A 12,561-nucleotide genomic window follows, 5' to 3' on the forward strand; every position below is an offset into this window, starting at 1 on the left:
GATTACTTCAAGTGATACAAGTGGTTCTGTTGAATTACAGGGTATACTTAGTTTTTCCGGGGACTGCAATAAAACTTGTTAAAAGCTTTTTCACGTGACTATATGTGGCGATCCCAGCTGATAGGAACATCAGAAAAAATGATTTGTTCCTAGATTTTTCTCTCTTACTTGAATGTTCATCATCAAAAATCAGGATTTAACGATTCCCTCATTTTTTCAGCTTTTAATTTGTTTCCATCTTGGGGGCCACTAAATGCCCATCGCATTGCCACCAACGCACGGAGGCGCTAGATCACTTAAAGCATCGATCCTGTCCCTGCATTGACTTGTACAATTTGACATCAGACGTGTAACTCGTTCAGATTCCCCCTCCTTCTCCACCACTCTCACTCTTTCCCTCTCTCTCTCTCACTGTCCCTCTCTTTCTCTGTCTGTCTCTCTCTTCTCGTCTTCAGCTGCATGTCTCTCAGTCAGTCAGTCAGTCAGTGAGTTGCCCGGGTCCGCTACGCCTGCGTCCGCCTCCGCAGCTCTCCAAAGCCGAGACGCGCCACCGCCGCCGTCATTGCGGGCATGACATACTGGCATCAGTAGTGGGCTTCCGTCAGGCTGCTTTTAAGAAAATTACAAAGGAGAGGAAGAGACACAAGAGTAGAGGAGAGTGAAGTGACTCATTTCCACCCGAGCTTGTGCGTTGAGAAGAGTAGATGAGCCAATGGCTGGGGCACAGCCGGGAGTTCATGCGCTGCAGCTCAAGCCAGTGTCCGTACCCGAGAGCCTAAGAAAGGGCAACAAATTTATGAAATGGGATGATGTAAGTAGTGGCCAGACAGGCCAGCGATGAATATCTTTTTTTTCTCCTCCCCAGTTTTCACTGTCAGATTATTTTCTGCACGCGTTTTGCATGTACACAGTCTGTGCATTACACAGTCTATAGGCTACTCGTGCAACAGTAGCCGATAGATTTAATTGTAAGTGGAAACCGCACGGATAAGAAGCTAATTGCGTTTGACTTAGTGGTTAGTGGTTGAAAGAAATGCTACAGCTACAGTGTCTACTATCATGTGCTTTCTTTACATTATCCAGTGTACAGTATTTGTATTTGTGCGCGCCGGTGGGTGCGCGCGTGTACCGCTGCTTGTGTGTGAGAATGTGCGCACCCCTCATCTAATCAAACACTAACCCCCCTGCGTTAGAAACGTTTTTATCAATTAACCACAATTAATTAGTGCACTGACATTCAACATGCAAATCAAAGCACAACAGTTGGTCATTAAAAAAAAAGAAAAATATTTTGGGAATTTTTATTTTGGTAGCATCTCTGTATAAAATGTCGGTCCAGCTGTAGTAAAATGACCTTGATTGAATTGATTTCACACTGCTGTTGAGTAAAACATAATAGTAATAGCCTTTTAGAAACAGAGGCTATGGCCACACTATGTGGCACATTGCTTTCCCAGGCAATAAATCAACACAAATCAACACTCCCTCTAATAATCTTGTGGCAAGTTCACAACTGAACTGCGCTCTGAACTGAGTTTAACATGGCTTGATGGTTATTTGCATCTTCTGTACCTTCGTTTTTACAGCAGCTGTATTCAGAAAGAGCTTCTCTGGAATAGCCGTTTTCACACCCCATGCCATTTGAATATCCACTTGTTACTCTGGTTTATGAGTGAATATCTGAATTTTGTCACAGTCCCCATTACTTTCGTTCTGGGGAATCTGTTAATTTTAAACCGCTCTGTGAAAATGCTGAGGGCTTAGCCCACCTGTAACTCATTTTTACAGTGCCTTGACTTTTCTAATACCGTAGACGGTGAGGAATCGGTTACTAAGATACACTCTTTCGAAGATCATCCTCTCAAATACATGCTCAGAATCACTCAGCTCAGGTGAACCAAGTGCAGCACAGATGGCATTAGTCTTGCGGTGTTATGGAAGTGTGAATGCGGTCAGTACAGATGGCAGAGAGGAAATTATGCACACTTGCAAGTCCACCATTCTGTCAATCATCAACCTTAAGCTTAAATAAGAAAGTTTCCTTAACTAGTAACTACTAATGAGCGCCCATTCCTTCAGCTCATTAGATGCGACTCAGTTTCCCCTTTCACAGCCGTGTGTGTGTACTTTTAGCATGTACATTCAGGGCTATCTTCAGACCCGAATGTCCACCAGGCCTTTCCTTGCAAAAACATATGACCTCAAACACAGCAGGCATACTCACAGGTACTTTCTCTGGTTCCTTTCCCATGCACTCCTTCCTTCCTCTTTCCTCTCTGTATCATTTCATGGAAAGAATCACAGAAGATAAACAGCCAACCCGAGAGAGCAAAGCTAATAAATTTTCACTGGAGAAAGATTGAATTAAATCATTTTTCTTCTTTTTTATTGCTTTGGGTGTTGAGTTGAACATCTTTCAGCAGGAAATCGTACGGGCAGTAAATAAAAAATTATATGTATGTTCATTAATTTATGGCTTTACTCTGGTGAAGATTTCTTGTTCTCTCAGTTGAAGTCACACATATATTCCAAAATTCTTAAACTCACCTGGGGAGTTGGGCAAAAAACAGTGTAAAGTTCTGTGCTGCGTAGCCAGCAGCCATGAGTTTTGAGCAGCAGAGTGACTGCAGACTCCAGCACAGGATGCTTGCAGGTGGTTGTAAAGGAGCAGAAAAGCAATCAGAGAAGCTCTCCAAAGCCTCAAAGGCCTCAGACCTCCCCAACCTCCCTCCTACAGACGTGCGCAGACATCTTGTATTTTTTGTTGCTGCCACTTGTCGACAGCTGGCTGCTTCTGTGGCTCATGAAATCCGTGGGTACGGGTAAAATATTACCTGGATGTGTTATTATTTGTCAGTTCAGATGGCACATTTAGCATTAATGACTGCTTTCTGTTGAGGCACAGGGAGCCATTCAGATTCTCCAGCACATAGACACTTCATGTTATAAGGATCATTTACTGTACACCTGGGCACGGTGTCAAATTTGTGAAAGACGATGCTTGGTCTGTGTAAACAGAGACTTTTATGAGGTTATACTTATATCAACCCCTCTGGTCGGTTGTGCATTGAATAAGATATTATCAGGCTCCTCAGGGGAGCAGAAAATCCCTTAAAAGTAGTAGAATATGTCATTAGCATACAGGACAGAAATATGCTGAGCTCCAAACTCCCCTCTAACACACCCCCTCAGGCGGCAATGCTAATGGTACAGACTCTTCACTAAAAATAATGGAAGTGTCTCCTGCCTGGGATCAGTTCCTTCAGGGTGTTTGTACTTTCGCAAGTCAATCACTAATCTCATCTTAATTCAGCAGAAAGCAGGCCACTCTGCTGCCTAATGTTGTCCCATTAAAGACAAATCCCTTAAAATAGTCCAATGACAATAAAAAAAACAAAAAAAACATTGGCGAGTACTATCCTGCCGATAGTCACTCTGAAGTTAAATCCCAGCTTTAAGCACTTCTTGTTTCTGCGTAAATGTGAAAACCCATGAGAAAATCTTTGCTAAGAGTCCATAATGGCTTAATGTGTTTGCAGTGGTGGCCATGGAGAGCTAGGACATTAAGAAAGAAGCTGGTGAAAATGACTGCTCTCACATCATTAGGCAGTTTCCCAGTGCTCTCGAGCTTTCTTCTTTTCTCAGACATGACAGACAATCCATCACTTGCATCGCATCTTATCCCCCGAATGACTTCTTGACTTGGTTTACTGGAAATATAAATGACTTGCTAAATATTCTTTGATCTAGCTTGCTATCGTTTTCTTGAATTTTTCAAAAGATATTTATCTGTAAAAACTGAATTGGAAAAATTGGACTGTGGATGGCGAGCTGAGCAAAGATCATGAGATATGAGCCAGATTTGGTCTGAAATGCTATATCTAAGAACTGCAAACATGATGCTTTTCCCTTTCCTTTAGGCTTTAAACTGTGTGTGTGTGTGCGTGCGTGTGTGTGTGTGTATGCGGCATGCATTCATTGACATGAACCGCATCTTTTGTCATTCAATCAAGCTTGCAAAGATTGTGCAATCATGTGAACAGAACCAAAACGATTCCTCTTGAGTCTCTAATAGATTTCATGGGAATGGTGGGTTGCCATAGCAAACGTCACCGTAGCAAATGCCTCTGATGCCTAACTGTTTCCAAAACCGAACGAGCCGCTCATTTACTTTCAGCTCGCTTCCCTTCTTTCGTCTTTCCCCGTTTTCCCCTCCTCTGTTCCTCCTGTATTTTCACTGTTGGCCTATATTGGATAAACCATGATTGTGACATTTAGACAGTGTGAAATGACTGAAATGACTCATAATGGTTAAATACATTACAGCATAGGCTCCTTTGCTGTCTACCAGCCCAACCCTTTCCCAGTATCCTGGGCAGCAAGTCGCGTAAGGTTGCGCCCAAATAAGACAAGTGTGGAGCAGATGCAGACCATTAGCTCTGTCTCCAAATGCTCTGATAGGGACATCATTAGAAGCCTCGTGAAGACACTTTGAAGATTTTCTTGCTCTGTGCAGCAAGTGCGGTCCTCATCTCTCTGATCTTGCAGCCACGGCTGATTGAAGAGGACAATATGCTACTGTTCAGCTGAGCCACAGCCACTGTGGACACAGAAAAAAAGCAATGGCTCTTTCTTTCTTTTTATAGAAGCATCCAATAATATCTGGTGTTGCCATGTATGCCTCAGGGTCAAACTGTGTGTGTGTGTGTATGTGGGAGAGAGAGACTTGGAGCTATCTGTATGTAACTGTGGGAAAGCATTTGTCCATTACAAGAGGGGAAAATTGAAACATCAACTCCAAATCAACCTGCACTTCGTGATTGCAGTCACTGCAAACGCACCCCAGGCTGCTTGGTCATTTTGCGGTGATGCCAGGTCGTGGTGTGGAAAGTACCCTAAAAGGAAAGGATTGAGTGCATGTGTACAACATAAACAGCACATTTGATGTCATTTCAAATTCTGGTATGCGAGTGGATAAAACAAACTATGCTTTGATCTTGGTTCCCTCAGAGAATTGTCTGCAGCGAGGTATTCACTCATGTTGAAATTCAGATGTTGATTTACAGATTTAAACAGACGCGTGTCTTTTCTTCTTCACGACAGGATTCAACCACTGTGACCCCGGTGACTCTGACAGTTGACCCCAAAGGTTACTTCCTGTATTGGACTGACCAGAGCAAGGTGAGACACCACGGCAGCAAGGCCAAATGGTTTGAAGCCTTCAAGCCGTTAAGATGTTTAAAGCCCCTTTCATTGTCATCTGAATTTCATTGGATGATGAAATTCAGATTCGTGGGGCTAAATTTAAAGCTTATCACAGCAGCACCAACAGTTTCCCTCATCTCTGCTTTGACATCTGCACAGTTCTTTGTACCAGCCTGATATATAATAGACAGGCCAATGTCCACTTCACGCGTTGCCTCTCCAAAACCTGAAATGTACAAGTAATGTACAAGTTGCCGCAAACTGCAGTAACAGCAGGGAGATATTTTATTTCAAGCCAACAGGAAAATAGTCACAGGAAAGTGTTTAAACAGACACAAACATTTACATTTATATACATATTAGCCACCTAACTTAATCATTTCTGCTGATAAAGGACCCTGCAATGTTCTTAATACATTTTATGCTCGCTACCGGCTTTGTGGCTTTAAATATATTATCTCCCCCTACTGGTAATGCAGTTTCTGCATACAGGAACAGCTTCTGCGCTTTGCCTCTCCAGAACGTGAAATGGACACGGTGGACCACCTGTTATGAGTTTTGTCATGATACTGGGTTGTTTGTACACGATACAGGACCTACCTGGACCGTCTGTACATAACTGATTGGCCAGCAGAGATGGGCAGTAACGCGTTACTGTAATCCGATTACTTTTTTCAAGTAACGAGTAAAGTAAGGGATTACTATAGCAAAAACGGTAATTAGATTACCGTTACTTTCCCGTAGGAACGCTGCGTTACTGCGTTACTAAAACTGTGACTTTTTTTGCGAGAATGTCTCATGACAGTGACGTAAGCGAGTGCGACGTTCGTGACAACAGCTGTGTGCAGATCAACAATGGATCATATATCGAGTGCAGAGAGAGTATGAGCGTGCAGCGTTTAAAGCGTGGAAGTACTGACCTTACTTTGAGTTTGATTCCATAAAAAGTGACAAAAACATTAGTGTCCGTTGTGCGTGGGAAGAAAACTTCTTTTTACAGCAAAAAACCCCCTAAACTTCCAAGCAAGCACCGAGTAGCTATGACGTAATGGGAAACTCACAGAGAAACTCGTGGATTCTTCCACTGACCGCTGCGGCACACCTGCACCAGGGTAAACCTCCGCCTACCCCACTCCTGCTTTACAGGTGAAAATAGAGCAACAGGACCGCTAGTCTTTGACTTTATTTATTTTCTGCTGTGTTTTACTTGCATCTATTTGAAAGACTGAGTGTAAACACAAAAAATATTTTATTTTATGTGCTGGAATGTGCAGAAAATAGGTTTAAATATTAAACTAATTTCTTCCAGTCAGAGAATGTTGCATATAATTAAATTTTTGCTTGATGCACAAAGTTAAAAGATTAAAACTAATAAAACAAGTTTTAAAAAGGGACTTTTCCATTTGATTACATTTTGTATGATGGATTATGCAGAAAAATCCATCATACAAAATGTCACCTATTCAGGTTGTAAATCGTGCTGTTAAAAAGTAACTAAGTAATTAATTACTTTTGAAAATAAGTAATGAGTAAAGTAACAGGATTACTTTTTGGGGGAAGTAATCAGTAATTAGATACTGATTACTTTTTTCAAGTAACTTGACCAACACTGTTGGCCAGCACAGTAAATTGCTATATATCTTATGACAGGCAGATATAAACTTACTGTTTTCCCAGCATATTCTCACAGAGTATTCTCCATTTCACTGACAGTACAGCAGCATTGTCAAACTGAAAGCTTTCATGGCACGACTTGACTTCCCCACATTTTTTTACTCGTCGTCTTCGTAGGTGTCGGTGCAGCACTTTCTAGTACTGTCACATTTCATTATGAGAAATGGGTTGTTTAGTTTGCTGCTGTTTATTTGCATAAATTTGAAGTTTAGGCTAGTTTATGCAAATCGGCAGCATCCAGCATGGCTGGACAAACAAAGCGAACCGTTGTGTATCTGAAATAAAGACAGAGCAGTCACTTGCATCTGTTGCTTTCAAAAACATTTCAATGGTACAGAAAGTTAGCAAACGAGCCCCAGTGACAGTTTCTGAGAGCAGAGAGAACTTAAAGTTGTGGCAATGGCTTAGCTGTCAGCTTTTGACTACTGTAGCTCAGCAACAAGCATTAAAAACTCATCTCTTTGGACACTAACCATCAGTGAGCAGTGAAGGAAGTAAAAGCCAGACCAAGTGTGAGAATCTGCTGTGTCGTTTATGTCGTAAAATCATAAAATGACTGACAAGAGACGAAAACTGACGACGTTGCTGCTGTCTCAGTTCAGAAAAAGGGACAGTCGACTGAGTGTGTGTCCACAGAAACAAACTAAAATAGACACTGTTTAAAAACTGCATAAGATATAATCTCTCCTCATGATACTTGTCAGCTGTCAGTGAAGAGCTCCCTAAACATTTGGAGTTATGTATCGAGTCTGCCTGGTTCTGCCGGAGGTTTCTTCCTGTTAAAAGGGAGTTTTTCCTTCCCACTGTTGCCAAAGTGCTTGCTCGTGATTGTTGGGTTTTTCTCTGTCTGTATTATTGTAAGGTCTGCCTTACAAAATAAAGCACCTTGAGGCAACTGTTGTTGATTTGGTGCTGTATAAATAAAACTGAATTGAATTGAATAGTGACAGTGGCTCAGGCTTGAAAACTTGCTCTATTACCACTTCAGAAGCATTTAAGACAGTTATTTGAAAACATTGACCTTTTTCATTTACTACTGCCATTCAACAATCCAGTACTTATTACCATAGCAGCACCATTAGAATTCGTGGCAACCACATTCGGCATTCCCTTTGTAATTATCATGGTACACCTAGGATTATTATCGAGAGATCACAGGCGCTCTAGGAAGCATTTAGGCGCTCAGAAATCGCTTCCTTAGCTGAAAGGCCTGCAGCAGAGCACGGTTAGGCTTAGACTTAGATGGTCAGTGATGATTTTTTTTATCTTGTTTGTTTTGCTCTTTCTGAGCCATTCAAGCATGATTTTTAAGTTCTTCAGTTAGCTTCCAGTTAGATTCCTTAAAAAAAGGATTTGAGGGTGTTCTGGTCCAGTTTCATTTGAAGAACTTTCTTGAAAAGGAGACAGAAATCTAAACTGGCACACCTGCAGTGCTGCAACCGACACCTGTGAGAATATTGCATGGTGCATTGTGTTTTTCCAACATTCCAGTTATAGCTAAATGTTTCATAATAACCAGGAACAAGGTAGCGAAACGTAAGATAAGAAACGCTATCACATTCAGTGATTTTATTAAGCACTTCCTCCTAGTTTAACCTTGAGAGCATGTGCAGAATCTGCTGAAGGTTTAACAGTTTGTTCTGTTTATTTGAATGTACAGCTGCTGAGCACAAGGACTTGAACACAAGCATGAAATTTCCCCTCTGTACACTTCCCTCTGAACACAAACACACATCCACACGTAATCTGATTGTACCTGTCCTGCTGTTTTTGGAACAGAGAAAGGATCCCAGTATATTGGTAGCCTATTGTAAATGAATCCAGTATAAGTGGGAAAAGAGATAAAGTCTTTAGTTCTGCTACAGGTTTACCGAACACTCAATGAGGAAAGAAAAGAAGACCACTTTTGATGTCTACCGCATTTTATGTTGTTAAAAGTGGGAACTTGCGGTCAGAGATGATCGGCACTGAGTGTGATTCTCCACTAAAAGAACTGAGAGAAGCTCGTTGACATCAATTCATCATTGTTTCCTGTGCCTCTGTCATAAGGCGAGGATTTTGACTGATGAGGCTCTTGTGAGTGTGTGTTTATGCGTGTGGGTGTCTGCTCTGTCTCCCAGCGTTGAGAACAGTCCTGCCGCACGCATAATAACTCAAATTGATACCAAGCACAGCCCAGACAAAACTCTATTAGGGCATAAAGAAAGGCACCCGCTGTATTCCCGTGTGCCCCTGTCAAGGCAGAAGTGTGCCTTCTCATGTTTATAAAGATACCTTGGTGCTTTTGCTAAAATTTATTCACGACTGTATTACACATCTGTTGAACAGACCAATTTAAACAAGCTATGATGCTCCGTCTACTTGTTATATATGTGTGTGTATGTGTGTGTTTGTGAGAGACTCAGTCTGATGGCCTGCAGAGTAAAAGCATTCTTCGGATTCTTCAGAAGCACAACAGAACTGTACTCGGTGTGCCTACTGCGCTGACTTTCAACACTCATTGCCAGTGACGCTTACAGTTAACTGCTGCTTTTGGCTTCTTACAAGATTTACTAAAGACATTTAGCCAAAAGTAAGGAGATAAGATTTAGAGTATTTCCTCCTTGTTAAGGATAAATATTTTTTCTTTTAGTTAACACTAATAATAATACATTTCAATGATAGTGTTAGTGGACAGGAGGTTAACTTCAGTCACAGTTTCCTCTGAGACAAATTGAAAATAAACCTACAGCTAATTTGAATCAACTTTGGAGACATTTATTTACATTAGGCTTCAGTCACACAGATTAGAGACCGGTGGTTAATCCTCTGGGGAGAGGGGTCGTCCCCCAGTGTGCCAAATATGTGTATTTCCCAACCAGTTGGTGAGCAGGCTGTGAAAACCTTGCTTTGCTTTGGTCCCCTACAATTTGCATGGAAGATGCTGACTTGTCTGCAAACACTACTACTACTTTACTAGTCGCCAACTAGCAAAACTTAAAAGTTGTGCCTCATTTTTAGAAGGCGCAGCTTTTACTTTGAAAGGAGGAATCTTCATTTCCAGTTATGCTTTTTACAGTTTCACTTAGAGCACAGGTGTCGAACTCCAGGCCTCTCAAGCCGGTGTCCTGCAGGTTTTAGATGCGTCCTTGATCCAACACAGCTGATTTAAATCAACATGTCTTGAAGTTCTTCAGAGGCCTGGTAATAAAACTCATCATTTGATTCAGGTGTGTTGACCCAGGGTGAGATCTAAAACCTGCAGGAAACCAGCCCTCGAGGTCTGGAGTTCGACACCCCTGACTTAGAGAGTAGATGGCGAGTGGACGTCTTCCACGCAAACTATAGAGGACAGTGGCAACTTTTTAGTGACCAAAGTAATCACATGGAGACTTTACCTTTTTGCAGTCAGGTTCGCTGAGCGATTGCCAACAACCATTCATCAAGCAGTTGGGGAATGCACATTTTTCCTTACTGACTTGCGGTTGTCAGGGGGGTTGCCAACCGGTATCTGAGGTTTTTAGTAATCAGTTTCATAGACAGCTAGCAGCCTCCCACAACCAAGTACCAACTGGTTGGTAACAGCGTTAAGAGAACAGGTTTATGTCCCAATCCAATATTCTTCTAGAGGTGAATATCACAGTATCCCTGTTTCAGTCGTTCCTGTGAAGTTAGAAACACTGAAAACTAAATGCAGGCAAACACAACGAACACTTTTTGTATGTTTCTTGTTTTTCCCCCCAAAAATTAAGTTGAATATACTGAACTTGAATTTTTTTCATCATCATATTTTGAAGGGCCATGCTTTACAACTCAAATGCCAACATTTTGATTCCCGGACAATCCCCCTGAACCTGAATAAAATGATTAAACATAAAGGAAGCAACCGTTAGCATGCAGGAAGGTGTCTTTGGTAGTGACAGCTTAACCTTTGCTGCCGTTTCAAATTTGCTTCTTTAAGCAGAAAAAAAGCTTATTTAAGACACAGTAGGGGCTTGATATTTACTTTTGACTGTGCTGTTAATCCCGGAGTTTGTCTCTTCCACTTCAGTGTCAGATGTGCTTAGGTCTGATGTTTTTGCCTTTTCTTTCTGGCTAACCTTTGAGTTGATGACACAAGGCTCCACGATTCAGGATTCTGCTGGTTTCATCTTTTTCCTTTGTTGTAGTCACAGTAACTTGTGCTGACAGTATACACTCAGCTTCAACTTCTGGGGAAGAAATGTTAGAAGAAACCTTTATTGGTTCTTGATGTGGTGTGTTGGGGAAATGAAGTTGACAGCAGCTCAGGATATGAGCTAAGATATCCTGTATCCAATGATAAAATTATTAAGATTTTTTTTGTGGCTTCACTTCTTCCTGTAGTGGACACCAAAATAAATGCTTAAACAATGCTTCTCTTGTTGTTTACGAAAGCCGATGTCGATTTTTTTTCTCTTCCTTGTAGATAGAAACAGGTGCACACTATACCCAGTGTGAGCAGCATTTCCATTTCTGCACGCTGACGTATTTTTAAACAGGGCACTGCTATGTAAACCACAGCAGTAATAACTCTCCCATGTTTGTATGTGTTTGCTTGAGAGTCCAGTTGGCTGGCTTTTTATGTTTCTGTCTCATTCACCTCAAAAGATCCACTGTCTCGAGCACACACGCAGACACAAATTCACACATAGAAAGAGAGATTTTGGGAACGAGAACCATAAGAAAGATGACGTGATATTGTCAGTCATATCGATAGCACGTGTGCTAGCATTAGTATGAATCAGCTGTAAAATAAAACTCGTTACTCTAATGTAAATTAATAACAATGATTTACCTTGTGTCAACAAAACCATACATATATAGACAAATATTAACAGCAGCATCATAAATATACCAGCAAATTCGCTGTGTACACCAGGAAAACTCAGTTACTGTTCAAGAGTTGGCATCTTTCCAGTAGTTCTTAATTTAGAAAGCGTACAGGTGCTTTGTTCCTCATTCCTATGCAAGCTTAACAATGAGAAAGTATATTGAGGAGTATTTGCAGGTTCCTTGCTCATGACGTTGAAATCCATCCTCCTCCTTAAAGGAGGCATTTCCTCTTGTGCGAGGGGGGAACACACCGTCTTCTTTACAAGCACACGTGCACACTAGCTGCGGTGGCCAGCTAAGAACAGCTGTTTTTATTTTTTATTTTTTAGAAGGTTGAAAATTATTTTTGCACTTGTTGGTTCATCATGTTTTAAGGGGAGGAGCCCCACAGCACGGAGAGGTGGACTGACTCATTCAAATTAACTACGCAAAAAGCCTTTTGCTTTAGTTGCCATGGTTGCCAAGCGACAGCACACACCTTAGAAATGTCACATTCTCTTTCAGCCTGCGCTCACATTCTGAAGAATGTCGCTGCTTTGAAACTGATACAATTGTTTCCTCATGTGTGTGTGTGTGTGTGTGTGTGTGTACACGGCTTCTTACTACCTTGGTGGGGACCAAAATCTGAAATTTACTATATATTTACTATAGTCTCAGGGTTACAATTGGGTTATGGTTAGGTTTAGGGTAAGGTGAGGGTTAGGCATTCATTTTTGATGGTTAGAGTTAGGGTAAGTAGCTAGGGCAGCGGTCCCCAACCTTTTTTGCGCCACGGATCGGTTTATGCTCGACATCATTTTCACGGACCGGCCTTTAAGGTGTTGCGGATAAATACAGCAAAATAAAACT

The 12,561-nt window shown here is 41.5% G+C and overlaps 1 protein-coding gene across 4 annotated transcripts in view; it reads left to right on the top strand.

Annotated features, from left to right (window-relative positions):
* Positions 1 to 291: 291 nt before the first annotated feature.
* The window catches only part of plcb1l (phospholipase C beta 1-like), a 145,008-nt gene continuing 132,738 nt past the window's right edge, over positions 292 to 12,561 (top strand). For 2 of the 4 annotated variants that reach the window (XR_014869523.1, XM_085133668.1), the window contains exons 1-2: positions 297 to 811; positions 5,104 to 5,181. Coding sequence is in view for 2 of the 4 variants with exons in the window: in XM_085133668.1 (XP_084989794.1) it covers positions 713 to 811; positions 5,104 to 5,181 (177 nt within the window). In the remaining 2 variants the exon portion in view is untranslated. Of the gene's footprint in view, positions 812 to 5,103; positions 5,182 to 12,561 lie in introns of all 4 variants that reach the window. The other 2 variants (XM_085133667.1, XR_014869524.1) reach the window with 2 other exon arrangements.

Source organism: Neolamprologus multifasciatus, chromosome 15, assembly GCF_963576455.1.
Source record: "Neolamprologus multifasciatus chromosome 15, fNeoMul1.2, whole genome shotgun sequence".
Taxonomy (NCBI): domain Eukaryota; kingdom Metazoa; phylum Chordata; class Actinopteri; order Cichliformes; family Cichlidae; genus Neolamprologus; species Neolamprologus multifasciatus.